Below are 19,103 nucleotides of genomic sequence, written 5' to 3' on the forward strand. Positions count from 1 at the left end.
AGTACTACTTTTTATGTGAGGCGTCAAAGTGAAACATGAACAAGCCAACTAACGCTACTCGCAATGAAAGATGGGGCAGAAGCCACAAGGTCAGTGTCTTTTATTAGTGAAAATGGACTAAGGGTAGTAATTATTCTAGTTACTCTTGGAGCTACGAGTTAAAACATCTTTCTAAGGCTCCACGTCAAAATTGTTTCTAACAAACAAATTTCAGTTCGTCATTACAAGTTGCAACCCAAATAGAGAAATAATATCTTTTACTTTCAAGAAATCACTTTTGTCATTGATAACCTTCGTTACCAAAATTTCCAATAGTACAAACTCAATGGACCCATGGCATGGCCCTTCTATTCACAGGCACCAACTACCTCTTTTGCTACAACAATACAAATAGCCCTAAACCCTCCCCAGCAGAAGAAACCAGGCAGGCCTCTTCCTCTATGGCAAGAACTATCAAAAAAAACAAACAAAATTGCTAATATGCGATTTTAAACCCCTATCTACAGTGCACTATTCATCTTCAGCATTAAGCCCAACTATCCGCTGCCGCCTCTTGTCAAAGCCAGTTCTGAAGGACTCGAAAACAGCCCTAAACGACTCATGCTCTGCTCGCAGTCTCTCTTGAAATATGTTCTGCCTCTTTGGTTCACCGTTATTTCGAGCTGACGTAAACTTCTCTTCGTCAGGCAAGGGGTTCGACTTCTGAAAATGTTCAGAAAAAATAAGGCAGCGTAACATATGGGTTCCAAAGTACACGGAAAATCTCACTGGGAAGTGTTTTACCAATCAAATATGTTGTGTTATAAGTAACAAAAACTCCTTTAAGTTAAACACCGTGGTTGCAAACATAATATTGTCGAATAAGCACCAAGATGGAGATGATGATGAACCGAACAAGAAACAATAGTTGTATGAGGAGTCTCACCAAGTTGTATCCTGCACCAGGACCAATTATTAAAGATACACTGGTAGTTTTTGCTGCCCCTATAGAAAAGCCTCTTTTGGTTACCTGGGATAAGTAACATAAGTTTAGGGTTAACTCGGTTAAAAGAAACACATCAATATATAACTAGGAAAAGCTATCATCCGAAACACGTAAAAGTTACCTGGTCACCCCAACGTACCGACTTTCTTTCCTTGCTGTAAGATTGTATCAACCCAGAGAGAGCATTTAAGTTTTTAGTGGCGTCTTTATTTGTTTGAGTATCATCTTCGTCCAAATCAGATGACCATTTACTCTTTGCCAATTCTTTTACTTCAGTTGTTCGATGCTCCTCTTCATGGTCTGAATCCTGATCATCCTTTACATCGCCTAATATCAAATTAAAAACGTAGTAGGTATAGTTAGATGCTTTTTGCAGCCAAGACAAAGAAAGGGCAAATTTGTTTGTATCTACTCCAGCACGATATGCATAAAGTTGAAGAGATCCAACAATTACATTAGACAGAGTCCAACTATCGTGAGAAGTAATCCGCATTAAAAAAGACAACAGGTTCCACCCATTGGTCAAAGCTAAAGGGTTGACGGCTGAACTTTGGAATCAGCCAAGTTCAACCACCACAAAAGACGGGTCCGTTGTGTTATAACATGATAAAAATCAGCTCAACCTTGTTTCAACCTCAAAACAAACATATGACCTACTGCGACTACATCAAATATAAATTTTAACAAAGGGGGCTTATATCTGTTGCTAAGGAAAGAAACAATGTGAGGTATACCAGAATTATCACAAATTGATTTGGGAGATCCACCCAGAAATGGTTCCAGCTTTACTAATTGCAACAAGTTTACTTACTAACTGGAACTTAGGACATACAACAAGATATACAAGACAGCAGCAACATAATAACTATAAATGACCTTTAGAGCAGATCAATGACATACCATAAACCGGAGTATCCTCAATATTCTCTTCATCTAAAGTGGAAGGCACTCCCAATGAGTCATCATCTTCCATATCCATGTCCACCTGCAGGTCAAAAATAAGACTCGTAATTTAGAAGTTTCCCCTCCTCGCATTTGGAACATTGTTGACTGTTCATTGTGTCAATCTAGTGTAGGAACTAAAACCATCCAACACAATGTAAAATGACTTTGTCCATTCAGATACTAATTTTTTGTTTTATAGATGAAAGACAACTATAAAATGAATAAGCTAGGGGCGAAAGAGGAAATATTTTCAAAAGTTATATGATGCCAAATTTACAAGTCGGAATTTTCTTTTATTCTTTTGGGACAACTTTACAAGCTATGAGAATCCTTTATACCAAAACTATACAAAAGAAATGTTAGGACTTCCCAAGTAGCATTTCCGACACAATCATAGGCTACTCTGTCTCTTTTATCTTCTTATATCTAAAAGCCCAGACTGTTTCTCTCTCTCCAGATACTCCAGAACACATCTAAAGGTGGGAGCATCCCCTGCCATTAATCTACCTATTTCTATCTTCATTTCTTCCCTGCCATCCACAACTTTAGGTGGGCGTTAGGAGAACTCTCTGGACACATTTACGGGACGTTTCGTATGAGGGATAAAGGATAATGATCTCAGGATATAAAGCAGGATCATTTTATCCTGCGTTCGGTTAGGGGTATTAGTTAGTTCCGGGATTATTTATCCCACCATTTGTATTACAATAATGGAATAAGTTATCCCATCCCCCACAACAGACAACCCCTTACTCTGAACATATGCAAGTGTCTATGTGCTCACATGCTCATGGGTATGCATCAGCTGAACCTAGGGTAAGGTTTTAACAAAATTTACCTCTTGGATTCCACCTTCCTCCAGAGCATCTCCATGAAGTAATGACTGCCACATTGTTAAAATAAAATGTAAGCCGTAAGGACAGATGACATATTAGCATCCAATTCATAAAAGCTAATAAAACTAACTTCTCACATAATGTCTAACTGGCTACAGTAACAGCTACTTTCCCGGAATAAGTTAAATGGCGCAAGTATACTAGAGAATCCAGGAGTGTAGAGCCTAACTAGCAATGCAACAAGATAGTTTTTAAGGAGAAAGTACCTTAACATCAAGTTTCAAGTACATGGAAGGAGCTTCCTCCCATCGGCCAGCCATCTTTTGTACGTCATCCCGCGTGAAACCATGCACATTCCTTGCTGCACATCCCTGAAATCCACAAAGACATAGTTTAAGAAGTACATTCAGTGGATCAACTAATGTACAGACATATACACATACAAGCTATAAAAGAAATACATGAGCTAACTTACCGCTGGGTCCTTATAAGTTGCTTCTAGCAAGTACACTTCATAACCAGATCTCTGAAATAATAATAAGCAACAGAAATAAGCAACGAAAACAACCATGGCAAACAGAAAGGCAGCAATCGTCTTTTCTTAAATAGATGTGATGATAACAATAGAAGAAAATAATCAGCAGTTGAAGAAGCCATAATATGGTTGCATTAGTTGCTTGGCTTCTTCACATATTCAACCACTTTCATCAAATCAAGTTCTTTTAGCACTTTATGATCTTAAAAGTTGTTTCATAGGGTGATCTAGTGAGATACATACATACAGATACGCAGTTGTCATCCACAAATTTCTACATCCTAAATAAATGCAGTTGTTTAGCTGTATTTAGATAACCGACCTAACACATCAGTGGGACAAGCAAGTTCTGTAGCAGGTAACTCTAGAAAAGTCTTCAAATACTAGAGTCATTTGTCGTCCACAGATCCATAGTTTCTACAAAGAAGTTGTAGATTGGAAGAAATGCTAAATCCAACTTTTATCCTAGTTTTCTGTTGCTCTAGCTGGGGATATTAGCCCCATCCTAAACGTTATTGAGCTTGCTTACTGAAAGTTTACAATTTTGCATTGTTCTTTGGTAAAACTTAGTTTGACGATTCAAGCTTGATGAACCTGCACATCGAGATATATGCCGGTTTTATCCTATCGTCTACTAAAGAAAGGTTAAGTTCTAGAAGCTGTCCAAGTCGATGCATTAAGCTTTATGCTATTTGAACAGCAACCATCTCCAGATTAATAACAACTGAAGATTTCAATATCCTACTACAAGCCACACTACTCCATATATACTGTTTTTGATAACATCATAACTTTCTTGAGCCATAGCCCCCACCACGCACCTCAAAACAATCATGAACAAACTTTCAACTAGAACAAAACTCACAATTTCCTAAAACCAGGAGCCTATTCAATCAAATGGAGATGTGAAAAAGATATCCTTGGCAATACTTATCACATTGCTGTGTTATACTAGACTTGAAACTTACTGTGAGAAAAACAAGACACAGGAATAATGCAAGCAAAAGCAGCACCAAAATATTGACAGCAACATTCAGCCAAACATAACCAAAAATGCAAGACAGGGTGCTTGTTCTTTTCTTCTTTGGTAAATCTACTCTAAAGCAATGCATGAGAAGGTGTTCCATATCAAATCATTACCAGCAGTCAAGAAAGAGTTAAAACTCCTAAACAGTTCATACACAAGTCATCAAGAAATGGTACTTTTAAGTGGACCAACAAAAAATAGAAACTGAGGCAAAATCCACCATGAGTTAATGTAAATAACAAAAAACTGATAACACAACACGAATATAACAAAATATTATGACTTGATGGAATGAGTTTTCACACTCGCAGTATCCACACAGTCACATTGGACAACCAGCAGAAAAGCTGCAGCGGCCACAAATTCCATTGATCAACTAATATTATTTAAAACTTGCAAGAACTGGCAACCTATAAAGGAGTAACAAACTACATATGCACAAACACAAAAGATTTAAGACCCTTAGACATTCAAAGTGTCCTAGAAAACAATTGAACGAGAGTATAGCACTTGAACTGGTTGCATAATAGAGAGAACTGAGAGTATACCTTCGCAGTTGCCCAAAACTGAGCAAAATCAGCTACCCGCAGATTGCGGTCATCCACTAAGATGAGGCACAAATACCAGCAACAAATGGGTCAATTGCCGAACAAAACTGCATTTGTAGTTAGTAAACTGAAGGCAGTGCAAGGCACTGCATCACCACTTAATCTATGATTAAACTATGGTTGAACTTTTTAACTAGACAATCTAGCATGACTTGAAGATCAATGTGCTAGCTATTATCAAGAAACCTATGGGATATCATCTACCTTCAAGTTTCCTAAATCCAACAAAAATGGAGGTTTTCTATAGAAATATGCTCCAATAGAGAGCAACAGTCGACACGACAAAAAAACTGACCCCAACATGCAATTCATTCCACTAGCAAATTTCGGTGAATCTCACAGACACAATAAACAAAAGAACAGCCAGCCAGCTGTAAGAGGAAACAGTGATGCAAATCATTTCACATGTCAGTCTTGAATTATGGACAAAAAGAAGAAATGCTGAATTACAGAGTAAGAGCTATCATCTTGCCCCAAAATACCATACCAATTACGAAGGAGAACGCCCCCTCATCCAGGGTCTTTTTAAAAGCCTTCAACATGCTTGAACGATAAGCCTGAAGAGGAGAGAAAATATCAATATAGGTAATAATATATATGACACACTAAATTGGAGAAAATTGGGAAAAACAAATTGGTAAAATCCCAACCCATAAAAATAAACTGGAAATATCATAAGATGACCTCTATATCATATATTGATTCCAGAAATCGAATACAGTATAGATGAACCAAGCTTTTGAGGACATTTTGATCATTTGTAATTGACATGTGAAATAATTTAGAAGTACACATTGTGAAATAATTTAGAAGTACACATACTTCTACCCAACATGTAATTGCTTATTTATAACTTCAGTTTCGGCACCTAAAAATGCTTACACTTGATGCTTATCAGCTACTTTTAATAAGCTAACCCGAACGGCGTCAACATCTTATGATGTAATGGATCATCGCCAACTGGAAAACAAGACTTTGACAAGATCAAATACCCAAAATATGTTAACCCAAACGGGGTTTTTGCTTCAGTTGACACCTAGCTGCTAGTCAAAATATGGATTTTACTACACCGCAAATGAATAGCTTAAAGCTACCTAATAAAAAGGCAGATAAATATCTGTCAAAACTAAAGGCTTCAAATTTAAATCTATGGAAGTTCCGTTATCTCTTAAGCTTAGTAAGAGATGGCCTTACCTCCTCCATCTCAGGTTCATAGCAGTATTCCATAACCTTCTTTGTCACCATCTTTTTGCCCCTGATAGAACCAGAAGATTTTGAAATCTCACTCTCCTCAACCTGCATGTACGAAAGAACTGCTTATATTTTTGGGAGAGGACTTGAAATAACTATTAACTGGCATTCAATGGAGGCTTGGATATATTAAAGAAAGAAAAGAGGGAAACATTGACAATCGAAAGAACTCCAAGTAAGATAACAAGATAAAACCTTATCAACTTCAGTCATGAAGTAATCATCCATTGAGTGAATACGAGGGGCACTGCCACCGTTTTCAACCTCAAGGTCACGTAACATCTTTGCCAAATAGCTCTTTCCACTCCCTGAAAAGGATAATAGAAAGCTGAAAATACAAGAAGAAAACTTATAGAGATCCAAATTCTTTGGGCACAGTAAGCTTTCATTTTTTAAAACATTTTTCATATAAGAATGCAGACAATTAAGTCACAAAAGGATATATAGCATGACTGCCGGCTGCTAAGTGGCTGGTAAAGAGAAAGTTACATATCATCCCAAGGTGGCAACCATCCAAGAATCTATAAACTCACAAACAATTATCTTTAGGGGGAAAGCAAACAGGTTATACTTTTCCAGCCCCTAGACTACTTCCGGTCAGATTTGATGGAATAAGAAAGTAAGTATTGTCTCAATGGATCCAAATATATAGGAGAAAGGATACTTCTGATCCAAATATATAGGAGAAAGGATACTTCTGATCAGGATCACACTTCATTTTATGCCGAAGCAAGAATGTATACCATGAAACCCACAAAAGGAGGGGGGAAACAGAGGGAGAAAGAGAAACCACAAAGAGAAAGAGAGAGTGTGTTGTGCATGTAAAAACAAGTTCATTCATAATTAGCTAGTACATATGCAGATAGATACTCCTTAATTTCAACTGGCCTGGAAAAATCCAAAACACCTAAACGTGGAATTCTACTGGTCATGATCAAGTGACATGTCTCCTTTTTGGCCATAAGTTTTATTTTATTATCTAAACTTCGACTTGATATAATATTTGCAAATCAATATTTGTTTCACAATCTTGGTACTTTCAAGCGAAATAATGGTTTTCACGCCCAAAACTTCAACCTTTTATTTCAAATGAAATTTTATTCCAAATACTTGGAATTCTCTACTCCTTTTTTTTTTTTTCAATTTCAGCCAAATATAGTCCAAACACCTACTAAACATATCCACATGAACCAACCTATCTTCAATATCTAAGGAATAACAGTATATGTGAAGTCAATATAACAGAGCGGCCCGATATGTTTTCTAAATGACACGCAGTAAACCATCCATCTTATCAATTTACATGGACAACTGGAATCCCTAATTCATAAATGTCTCCGTCTCGAAAATGATGAACTGATATGAACGCTACTTATTCATAGAACTCTCCTATTGTTGTGTCATACCTTCTACCTATTATTTTAAATATCTTATCAGAAAACTATTACATTAAATGTCTCCAGCAGACTCAACACAACAAACAATTCAACTTTATTTTCTTAATAACACGAAGGGTTCACTTTTTCTTTCCTTTTTTTTTTAACCACGGTGTCCGGCCCAGCTTTTGCGCACCTCGACTAAATCTACGGGATACCTGCCACCTCCCACCAGCAACAGATATCATGTATGTAACTCTGTCAGGGCATCAGGGCTAGGACAAATGGGACTTGTCTCTGCTTGGATTTGAACCAGAGAAATCAGGTTCTCAACCCACTTCATTGACCACTAGGCCTCTCACCCTTGGGTGCTTTCGAAAATCAGGTAGATGGGTTCAGTTTTTCTTTCCTTTTCTTTCCCTGGGGGTTTGGGGGAACTAAAGGAGTCTATATTTAAGAGGGGAAGGAGTTTAGTCTCCTTATCAAGTAATATAACAACAACAACAACAACAAACCCAGTGTATTCCCACTTTGTGGGGTCTGGGGGGGGTAAGATGTACGCAGTCCATACCTCTACCTCTGATGAAGTAGAAAGGCTGTTTCCGAAAGACCCCCGGCTCAAGTTACGAGATATCAAACAAACACATAGTACAGCACAGAAGCAGATGACATAACATAGATACTGCCGCCATAAGGAATATAAAACAGAGTAAAGCAGGAATGCAGGAATATAAAGCAGAGGAAAGCACACAGATTCGTAACAAACATAGAACACGGAACACGGAACAGAACATTGAATACGGAATCATACCAGGAATACACCCCCACCAATTACCTCCCTACATTAGCGACCCGAACAGGCCCTAATCCTCTGCCGTAATTCGCGTCTTCCAGACCTTCCTATCTAGGGTCATGTCCTCGGTAAGCTGTAACTGTTCCATGTCCCGCCTAATCACCTCACCCCAGTACTTCTTCGGTCTACCCCTACCCCGTCTAAAACCATCCAACGCTAGCCTCTCACACCTACGGACCGGGGCATCCATGCCCCTCCTCTTCACGTGTCCGAACCATCTCAATCGTGCTTCCCGCATCTTACACTCCACTGAAGTCACCCCAACCTTCTCCCGGATAGTCTCATTCCGAGCTCTATCCCTTCGGGTCAGTCCACACATCCAGCGCAACATCCGCATTTCTGCCACCTTCATTCTTTGGGTGTGGGAGTTCTTAACTGGCCAACACTCCGCTCCATACAGCAAGGCCGGACGGACTACCACCCTATAGAATTTACCTTTAAGCTTGGGCGGCACCTTCTTATCACACAGCACCCCCGATGCAAGTTTCCACTTCATCCATCCCGCCCCGATACGGTGCGAGACATCCTCGTCAATCTCACCGTTACTCTGGATCACGGACCCGAGGTACTTGAACTTATCCCTTTTCTTTACCTCCTGCGCTTCTAGCCTCACCACTACCTCATTCTCTCGCCTTACGTCATTAAACTTACATTCCACATACTCTGTCTTGGTTCTGCTCACCCTGAACCCTTTAGACTCCAGAGTTTGCCTCCACAGCTCTAATTTGTCGTTCACACCCCCTCGCGTCTCATCTATCAAGTAATATAAGGGTCAATAATGAAAATCAAAGAGCACACGCTTCCAGACCCCACACTGTGGGAATATACTGGGTATGTTGTTGTTGTTGTTGAGCACAACTTATAGTCATAATCAGATATCAACTAAAAGCAAATGGACAACTACATAACTAAATGAGATATCTCTTGGAAAAGAAAGAAGAACCTGGAAGCCCCCGAAGAATTACAACAAGATGATCAGGACGCGTAGCTCGGTATGGATGCTTTAGTATGTGAGAAGCATCAATGACTTTTGACTTAACTGAAGGTACCTCTAGCAGAGGATGTTCACTCCCTCTAGAGTGTATAGATGATGAAGTATAACGATGCACAGGGACTTCCTGATGAACCACAAAAATCAGATACATTAGGCATGTTTCACCATATCTCCAACATCAAAAGGATATCAAATTTGTTAAGTAAGGAAGCAAGCTTAAGACACACATATCTACATCTTTAAAGCCAAAAGAAAACATTTTTTTTTTAAATAAAGGGATACCAATGCTTGATATACCCCCCAAAATCACACAATATTAGCTTAAAGAAGTGTTAAGAGGTATTAGCCTAAAATTAAGATACATTAGGCATGAAATAGGATGACGTAAGATTCATAGTCGTCAATTGGGAGCATATCCAAATAAACATCATGTGACACCTCATTGTGAGCAAACTAAAAAATACATAGAAATCCCATAACAACAAGATAATGCAGGAAAGGTCAAATTACTATACTATGGCACCACTACAATTAGCCACATAAATTGGGACAAAAGGAGTTATAAAAGCTTGCAGCATAGGTATAAAAGGGAAGTTCCTTAACAAGGAAATGGCAACTAGCAAAGCATCATTCGGTGAAAATCATCAAAAAAGAAGTATACTAGAATGTCAATTCTCCTTTATAAACTAGTTAAGAACTACTTACAAGTTACAAGTAACTAAACTTGTTAAGAACTACTTACAAATAACTGATACTGGAACTTCCAATGTTGTTTTAAACATGTAGTATCACAAATTACAGATTAAACTTTTAAAGACATTAAAAAATTAATCTTGAAATTTTCTTATAACCATAATGTCCAGGCAAGCTTGGACGCCCCTCAACTAATTCCCTGGATTACCTGCTACCTCACACCAACACATATATAGGGTAACTCTATACCCCATGGCTTAGACAGGTGGAAAAGATCACCTAGCATTTTACCTCAGCTGGGGTTTGAATTTGCGACCTCGTGGTTCTCAACCCACTTCTTTGCCCACTAGGTCACCTTGGGTGTGTTCTTGAAACATAGATAGTGTTCCGATAATTATAATTTATTTGATAATTAGATAATATTTCAACATTTGCATATAATATCATTTCCTGAGCCACTCAATAATAGATTGCAAAGTAAAGAACACAAACAAAGACCAAAAAGAACCAAAGGAGTACCTCTGCAGCAGAGCGAGACGACACATGTAAATTGGGCTGCTTATAACGCGATATGGACTTTTCTTCAGGAGGTGGAGGATAATATGATGACAAAGGAGCTGAAGAACCAACGGGAACTGGAAACAATGAGGCAGATGCCCCAGGTGGTGAAGAAGATACAAGACGCTCACACAAAGGGGGTTCCATTGGAAGAGGAGGTGGTGGAGAAGCTGGAAGTGGCGGCTGGCTAGCAAATCCCTTACTGCCCTGTTCCGAATACAAGCTCATGCCACAACGGTCCAATGAATTAACCCTATGGTCATATGGCGAACCATAGTGATTTGATTTCGACTCCACATGATTCTGCATTGCATAACCCTCCGAATAATGATGGTTGTAACCACGACCATCCATTGGCAAACAGCTAGGTTGTTCATGGTACAGCTTCTTCATCCCTGAAACTCGATCCCATGGAAACTCACGCTCTACATTGTGGTAACTGTCGGCTTGATGACCACCACCACCATACTTATAACCATTTCTCCGCGAAAAATTATTGTCAAGTTCATCATATCGTAATTGTCCAAACTGTACATTCCCTTCCCTCGTCGGATATTGCTGCCTCTCAAAACGTTCTTCGTTTACATTCCCTTCCCTCAGGGAATATTGTTGTCTCTCGTAAAGTTGTTGATCAAGAAACGTCTGATTTCTGTCCAAATTACCATAACCTTGATGATCTAAATAACCACCGGTGTTGCTATTTCTACCACCTATAAATCCATCGTAATCCGGGGCACCAAACTCGTTAATGAGTTCCAATCTCCTTTGATTATCAGCTGAGAACCTAGGTAACGGAGCAGGTGAATCATCAACTCTCATTCTCTTTACTCCAACATTAAACGGACCCGCGGGCGGTGGTGAATCATAACTAGGGTTCAGATTCCCATACGGAGGAGGAGGAGGAGGAGGGATGTGGGGGGGCCCACCGCGATGATCGATGAAGGGATCGTAAACCCCCGAGTCATGTGGATAGGGGTGGGGGAAGGGTTGATGAGGATATTGGAAAGTAGGGTTTGATGGGAAAGGGGGTGGTTGATGAGGAGGAGGGCAAAATGGGAAGTGTGAAATTGAACAAGATGGACAGATTGTAGATTGGATTGGTGGTGCTGGTGCTGGTGCTGGTGCTGGTGGATGAAGATGAGGACGCCATGAATGATCCATTTACGATCTTCAACTCGACAAGAGCCAATAGTGTATAGAGAGGACAAAGGGGAAATTGAAAAGTTACGGTGGAGAGGTTAGTTATAGACTTCTTGTGTGTTAATTATATGTAGGTTTTACTACTACAACCACAACGTAGCTAATAAATTATCACAAGTAAGGTCGAAGGAGGTAAATTGTATGAAGATTTAACCACTGTCACGAGAGATAATAAATAATAATAGTGATGGATATCGACTGCTAAATTCTAAGCTATCATATTATCGTGCGTGATAATACTCTTATTCAACTAATCTTTTACTCAAATTTGTCTTCCTCGCATTTCCCTATCTAAAGTTATATCCTTGATAACCTGAATATGTGTCTTGTCATGTCTAATTATCTCACCCCATATTTTTTTGACCTACCTCTACCCCCGTTGCCTACCACATTCAATCTCCCACATTTTCTCACTAGAATGTCTAGACCTCACCTCATCACATGTTCAAATTTCAATCTCATGTTCCTCATTTATGTTTAGGACAACTAAATTACTCCCTTCATCCAATAATATTTATCTATTGATTTGGCACATATGTTTAAAACTTGTAGTAAATAATAGAAATAATTTTACTATATTGTTATTTGAATATAATTAGTTTAATGCTTTAAAAAATATATTTTGTAGTAACAATAATCAATAACTAAGGGTAAAATTGATAGAAATAGATAAAATATTTTTGATTTTTCAAATTGAACAAATATTGTTGGACATCTCCTTTTAATAACATGACAACTATTGTAGGATGGAATAAGTACATGCTATATCAAATTAAATTATTCACAGGAATTACTTTATTTCTTATGTATAATTTTTTATAAAGTATTTCAGAATTATATTTTGATACTATTGCTATTATTTTACACATTGTATATTGTGTGGTGGCTTTTACATCTTAGGGGTAATTTAATTTAATAATGACATACCTAATGTAATCTCATAAGTGGAGTTTGTAGAAGGTAGAATGTACACAAATATTACCTCTACCTTATAGATAGAAATAAAGATGTTTCTAATAGATCATCAGTTTAAATAAAGCATTTCGAAACAATTTCAAAAAAAAAAAAAAAAAAAAAAAAAAAAAAAAACTACAAGAATGAAGGCAATATCCACAATACAAAGCTAAATGGAGAGTAGTATCTTTCAGGATCTTTTGATTCAAAATCAAGATATTCAATAATTATAATTTGCGGTTAAAATGAGTTTACAACTTGGATAACTTATTTCACCTTCTACATGAGAATGTGTTATATATCATTGATTTTAGCAATGTAGAAATAATATCGATTTTAGCTAATACTTCAAATCGAGCACGAAATAAATTTAATTCCAAAATATGGCCAAAACAAGCAAAGACACATTGAATGCAAACTCCTTTGGGCATTTTTCTTTTTGTTTGAGAGGAAAATCATCTTTCCTTTTGCATAGCACACAACAAAATTATGACCCTATACTCTATACTGGTAAGACAACAGAAGATCAGTGGACAAGGATTTAGTAATAGGAACAAAATTAACATGTACACAATATCATATCAATCTATTAATAGTACTTGACAATTCTTCAAAGGTCTGGGAGATCTTAACATTTTTACAATATACATAGGTACTAGTGGCATTCACAAATATAAAGCCAAACTCACCAAACATATCCACACTTCTGAAAGTAAACACAAAAAGGAAAAGGCTGATTAGAGTGAAACTCATTTGACATTTCTGAGGGAGAGAACATTTAATGGTCCACAGAAGCTTGAAGGAGTCCATCGCGAATCTGGCTTGCCACATCTCTTACAGCACCAGGCCCATGAGGAAGGAAGACGGCAGATGATTTGCTGGAAGCGCCAATTTCTTTCATGGTGTCAAAATACTGGGTCAAGAGGACCATGTCCATAACATCCTTTGCTGAGGTTCCAGGGACATTCACTGAGAATCCGAGCACACTGTCTCTTAGACCATCCACAATTGCTTGACGCTGTCGTGCAATACCTAACCCTGAGAGATACTTTGACTCCGCCTCTCCTTCAGCCCTTTTAATTTGTAAGATCTTTTCCGCCTCTGCCTTCTCGTTAGCAGCCACCCTCATCCGAGCAGCTGCAGAGTTGAAAAAAGTTAAGACATGAAAAAAAGCAAGACAAACTTAGTACAAATACCATAGCCTTCAATTAGGCAAATTGAAGGAAGAAAAACAAAAGAACAATATCCTCAACCCTGGAAACCCTTGCTTACACTTAAGAATGGTAATGAGGTGGAGTGGGGCGGGAAGTGTTGAAACGTTTACAGGTCAATCCCAACCGACCCCACACCCACCCCACCTCACTGCCATTCCTACTAACACTAACAAAATATTAAACACGGGAAGCAGATATAAACTAGTCGATGAAGAACTTGGTAGACATAGATGTCGCTATAACTCCCAAAGTTGTCATATGTGTGTGTGAGAAGAAATTGTTTACATAACTAATTCACATGGAACTGCAAGGGAACTCCATCAACTGACGTATATAATCCTATTGGGCCTCACCAGTTGGAGCAGTTAAGAACCAGCAGGCATCAGGCTTAATTAGAAGATAAGACTAGAGACAAACCAGCATTAATTTCATTCATAGCTCTCTTCACATGCTCATCTGGTTCTATATCAACTATAAGTGTCTGAACAATTTCAAATCCATAAGCCGACATAGCCTGTAAAGGATCACATGGCACTCGTATAAGATCCAATGAACAATTCAAAAATATTGTATCAATTAAAAAAACAGTGAAGAATTAGCTTGCCTTCTCAAGCTCCTCCTCGACAGCCCTGGCAATTTCATTTTTCTGCTCAAAAACATCATCAAGATTGAGTTTTGGAACACTTGCTCTTATGACTGAAAAAATATAAAACATATGCTTGTGTAAGTTAGCATTATCTGAAATCAATTCATTCTCAGAAATATCATTCCAAGGGAGAATTCATCAGCAATATAAACAGACTGGTCAAATATTTACCATCAAAAACATAAGCCTGAATTTGACCCTTAGTGTTGCTTAGTTTGTAAAAAGCATCATTTGCTTTCTCTGCCAGGGCACGATACTGAATTGATGCCACAACATTGACAAACACATTATCCTGCACATTTTTTGCGATAAATGTATCAAGTCATAAGATGCATAAACACTATAAAACCATCACCTACTTATGTTTGTGCAAGTGTAAATTGGAGTTGACTTTGATGATTTGGCTATGAAATATCAAAACAGATTGCTTCAATTTAATGTAATTCCTTCTCACGAATAAAGAGTAGACCTTTGTCTTTGTTTCACAGCGAACATCAAGTTGCTGCACCCTGAGGGAAAGATTGCCAGCTAACTGGTACCCGAGGAACCAAGGCAAACAGTGGCACCCTGGCTGGAGCACATCTTGATACTTGCCAAACTGCTCCGTAATTGCGACGGTGGATTGATCAACTTGTACACAGCACAACAAATTGCCCATACTCTGTAAAGATGGCACGAAAAGGAAGATGATCCACAGAGTTCACCCATGAAACATACTCAAATGATATTACAAAAAGAGCAACGAGCAAAATTTGAACAACGATTGTCAAATGAAAAATTGAACACAAGAGTAACTTTGCAAATTACACTTGAACACCTCAAGTCACCATCCAAAAGGGGAATACTTTGAACAACGATTCTATGTACTCATCAAGCTTTTTGAAGAAGAGTATGTTTCTTTTTCTTTTTGTGTTTGGGGGTTGGCGGTGGGGGTCTAGAAGCAGATCTTTGTAACAAGTTAGAGCAAATTTTGCACTATACTCCCAGTTAACCAAGAAAGGATTCAGTGTTGCGATCTCAACAGATCAATTATTGTTTTCTACGTCTATTATACTCTTTCTTTCCACCAGGCAACACCCTAGGGTGCCTATCCCACCCAAAAGGCATATCCCACCAAATAGACATGGAAGTCAAATTTTCCTGTCAAACTTCTAAAGAAGGAAACTTTCCCAACCTACTTCACCTTATCAAACCTAAAACCAACCTTCAACCCAAGGCGGCAAGAAACTAGAATCCATGGCATCAAAGAAGCTAAAGTGGCAATTTTCGATCTATACTCATCCCAATTTTATGTGACAACTTTCCACTTCTCGAGATTGAAACTGTGTGAACTTTACCTAACATTTTAAACTATATATTTCTCATCATATTAATACAAGAAGAATTGATCTTATAACACTTTTCGTATAACTTTTGAATATCAAAATATAAAATATCTTCAATTTAGCTTCAAAGATTATTAGTCAAATACACTTCTTGAATATCCAAAGTTAAAATATCTTCAATTTAGCTTTAAAGATTAGTAAAATAGACAGACAAGAAACCTACAGTGTCATATAAATTGCAAGAAAGGGAGTAATTTTACAGAATTGATCTCATAGCTTACATTCTACTAGAAAACTATTTAAGAAATATAATAACATAGAGTGATGTAAGAAGAATGGAATTCAAGAAATGTGAAAATTGAAATTCTACAAAGTAGTACTATCACATACTTACAAAGCAGAGGGGAAGAGCTAGCAAAGGAGTGAAGAATGGAAATTGGTTTTTCTAGGTAGGGTGGGTGAGTTTATATAGTAGGGGGGTATGCATAGAGAGTAGAAAATGTGATGGAGTTCTTTTGTGCTGTGTCCGATATCCACATTAAATTCGCTAATTTGAATTCGCATCACATAAGCCTCATTTCGGAAAGCACTCCCTTTAATAGTATTATATTTTTTTCATAACCAAGATTCAAATCCAAGACATCTTTAACTTGTTAAGGAAGTAGTAGCTAGCTGGTGAGAGAAGATACTTTCTTGGAAAATATCATATTGACTTTGATGCCAGCTAATTTTGTTCCCATCAATATCTCATTCTTAATGGGATGGAAATTACTCAAAAGACTCGGTCCATCTATTAGTCCTCCCATAATAATTATGGAAATTACTCAAAATACTCTTTCCATGGATCAGTAGTCGTTTCGGCATGAATAGTTTTTACTTTTTTAAAAAAAAAAAAAAATTATTTCACTTTATTATTAAATAGTATGTACTTGATCATAAAAATTTTAAATATAATTTCAAAATTATAATTATTTTCACTTTTTTTACTCGTACTTCTATCACAAAATTTTAAAAACAACTTTAATTTATATTTATAATCAAATACAACTTCAACTTCAATTTCAACTTTTAACTATAACTCCAAAAAAAATTTGATTTTCTTGGCCACATGGGGCCTTAGTCCTCCCATTATAATTATGGAATTTCAGGAAGTAAAAAGTACAATTCTAAAGCATTTGCTATATATGGGATCAAACTATAGGAGTTTATTATATCCGTTCATTACCTCCTTATCACGTAATTTCTTCGTCCCATTTTATCCTTCTTAAATTGAAATGACATAACTATTAAGAAAACAATAATTGGTAATGTAACTTTATCATTTTGCTCCTCTTAATTGTATCTTATTGTTAGTTTCAATATTGATGGATGACTAATACCAAAGTACCATTTATATTCTTAATGATACTCCTCTTTGCAACATTTTTCAAGAATACTAATAATAAGGAGTAAACAATTACACTAAGGGTATAATGAAAAAAAAAAATGTGTCTTGTCTTGATAAGTAAAAAAGGACAAGTAAAATAAGATATCAAATTAAGAAATTTGGGACGGATAAAATGGGACGGAGAGAGTAGTAAAAATTTTACCAATTACTCAAGGTTACCCCTCAAATTCAGGGAGAAAATTTTATTTTTAATATAAGGGGACAAAGGTAAATATACGTTTTGGCTTTACAATTTAGATTTTTTATTTTTTTTCTATAAAAGGATAAGTTAGTGCACTAAAGCTCCGTGCTTGGAATTCTGGGAGAATCAGATCACAAAAAATTATTGTTAAACAAAGTAGTGTATATATATATCATATTAATTTAGAACATGATGCATATTTCTTTTACTAATTATTGTATCTATATTTATTGAATTGAAAAAAAAATATCATATGACGTTAAAAAATTATCTCACTCATTCTTTGAACTCTTTGTATCCGACTCAAGTTCGACCCAAATGAAAAAATTCAATCGCCTTCTATATAGTCATAATCGAATTTGTATAAAATCTGAATAAGAAAGGGGAATTTTTAAAATTAATTATGTCAGAGAAAAACGATAAATATTTATTCTCTCCATTCTATTTTATGTGTCGTTATTTCGTTTTTGGTTCATCCCAAAAAGAATCTCACTTTCTCAATTTTAACTATTTAAAGATACAATTTTACTTTTACCTTTATTGATAACACTTAATTAAATACAGTAATAACAATATACTCTTTAATAAAGCATAATTTAATAAATATTAGTATTAAGTTTTTATTTATTTATTTATTAAATTCCATATTTAATTAAAATATGCCACATAAAATGGAACGAGGAAAATACCATTTAATAAATGAAGAAGATATATATACACCATTTATTAACAACAAAAATATAAATGCATCATCTTTTAACAAAAGTCTGATCATAAAGTTAGAAAGGTGTGTTTGCCCTTTTTCTCTTCATATAAAACTAAAAAGATTCTCAGTATTATATAAACCTTTCCTTTTTTTGATAGTTGTATTATTTTATATTATAGTTTAAACCTAATCCGTGGAGCTAATATTAAAGATGTTACTTTTATCTTTTAAATTCGTTATTATAATATAATAGTGCCCGTTGGCTTTGTAATTAATACTTTGTAATCTTGTTCTGGTATTAGAAGGATTCTGATAATTATTTGAATTATCCTGCATTATAAAGTCCAAACCTTCTTATTAAATTCTATACATATAATAAAGGAGAATAGTCTAGCATAAGGTTATGACAAGTAGCGTCACGAAAACTAACATCTTACAATAAAAATCTATTTTAAAGATTATTAATTAATTCATATGTATTTCATGTTTCATATTCTATATATATAATAAAAGAGAATAGTCTAGCATGAGGTTATGACAAATGGCGTCTCGAGAATTAATATCTTACAACAAAAATCTATTTTGTAGATTATTAATTAATTCATATTTATTTAACATTTCATATCTGTATATAGTAAAGGAAAATAGTCTAACTAGAGGGTATGATAAGTGACGTCTTGAGAACTAACATCTTACAACAAAAATTTATTTTGTAGATTATTAATTAATTCATATTTATTTCATGTTTCATATTGTGGTAAAAAGTAAC

At 36.3% G+C, this 19,103-nt stretch overlaps 2 protein-coding genes across 4 annotated transcripts; both read right to left on the minus strand.

Moving 5' to 3' along the window:
- Positions 1–240: 240 nt before the first annotated feature.
- LOC107875947 lies at positions 241–11,945 on the minus strand. 2 transcript variants are annotated; one of them, XM_047413912.1, is made up of 13 exons: positions 10,623–11,945; positions 9,360–9,534; positions 6,383–6,495; positions 6,131–6,232; positions 5,424–5,493; positions 4,877–4,932; positions 3,242–3,292; positions 3,033–3,137; positions 2,769–2,813; positions 1,886–1,970; positions 1,125–1,312; positions 926–1,009; positions 241–702 (listed from the first exon to the last, which is right to left on the minus strand). In XM_047413912.1, the coding sequence occupies exons 1-13, from the start codon at positions 11,820–11,822 to the stop codon at positions 511–513; spliced, it is 2,466 nt and encodes an 821-aa protein (XP_047269868.1). In that variant the 5' UTR covers positions 11,823–11,945; the 3' UTR covers positions 241–510. The 2 variants fall into 2 exon arrangements, with proteins under 2 accessions (XP_047269868.1, XP_016578345.2); XM_016722859.2 differs by having other exon boundaries at positions 1,107–1,312; positions 10,623–11,940.
- A 1,435-nt stretch (positions 11,946–13,380) lies between these two features.
- On the minus strand, positions 13,381–16,758 carry LOC107875942 (hypersensitive-induced reaction 1 protein-like). 2 transcript variants are annotated; one of them, XM_016722849.2, is made up of 6 exons: positions 16,395–16,758; positions 15,145–15,336; positions 14,847–14,967; positions 14,634–14,725; positions 14,447–14,543; positions 13,381–13,952 (listed from the first exon to the last, which is right to left on the minus strand). In XM_016722849.2, exons 2-6 carry the CDS (start codon positions 15,331–15,333, stop codon positions 13,594–13,596), a joined length of 858 nt encoding a protein of 285 aa, XP_016578335.1. In that variant the 5' UTR covers positions 15,334–15,336; positions 16,395–16,758; the 3' UTR covers positions 13,381–13,593. The 2 variants fall into 2 exon arrangements, with proteins under 2 accessions (XP_016578335.1, XP_016578336.1); XM_016722850.2 differs by having other exon boundaries at positions 16,391–16,717.
- Between the last annotated feature and the right edge of the window lie 2,345 nt (positions 16,759–19,103).

Source organism: Capsicum annuum, chromosome 6, assembly GCF_002878395.1.
Source record: "Capsicum annuum cultivar UCD-10X-F1 chromosome 6, UCD10Xv1.1, whole genome shotgun sequence".
NCBI lineage: Eukaryota > Viridiplantae > Streptophyta > Magnoliopsida > Solanales > Solanaceae > Capsicum > Capsicum annuum.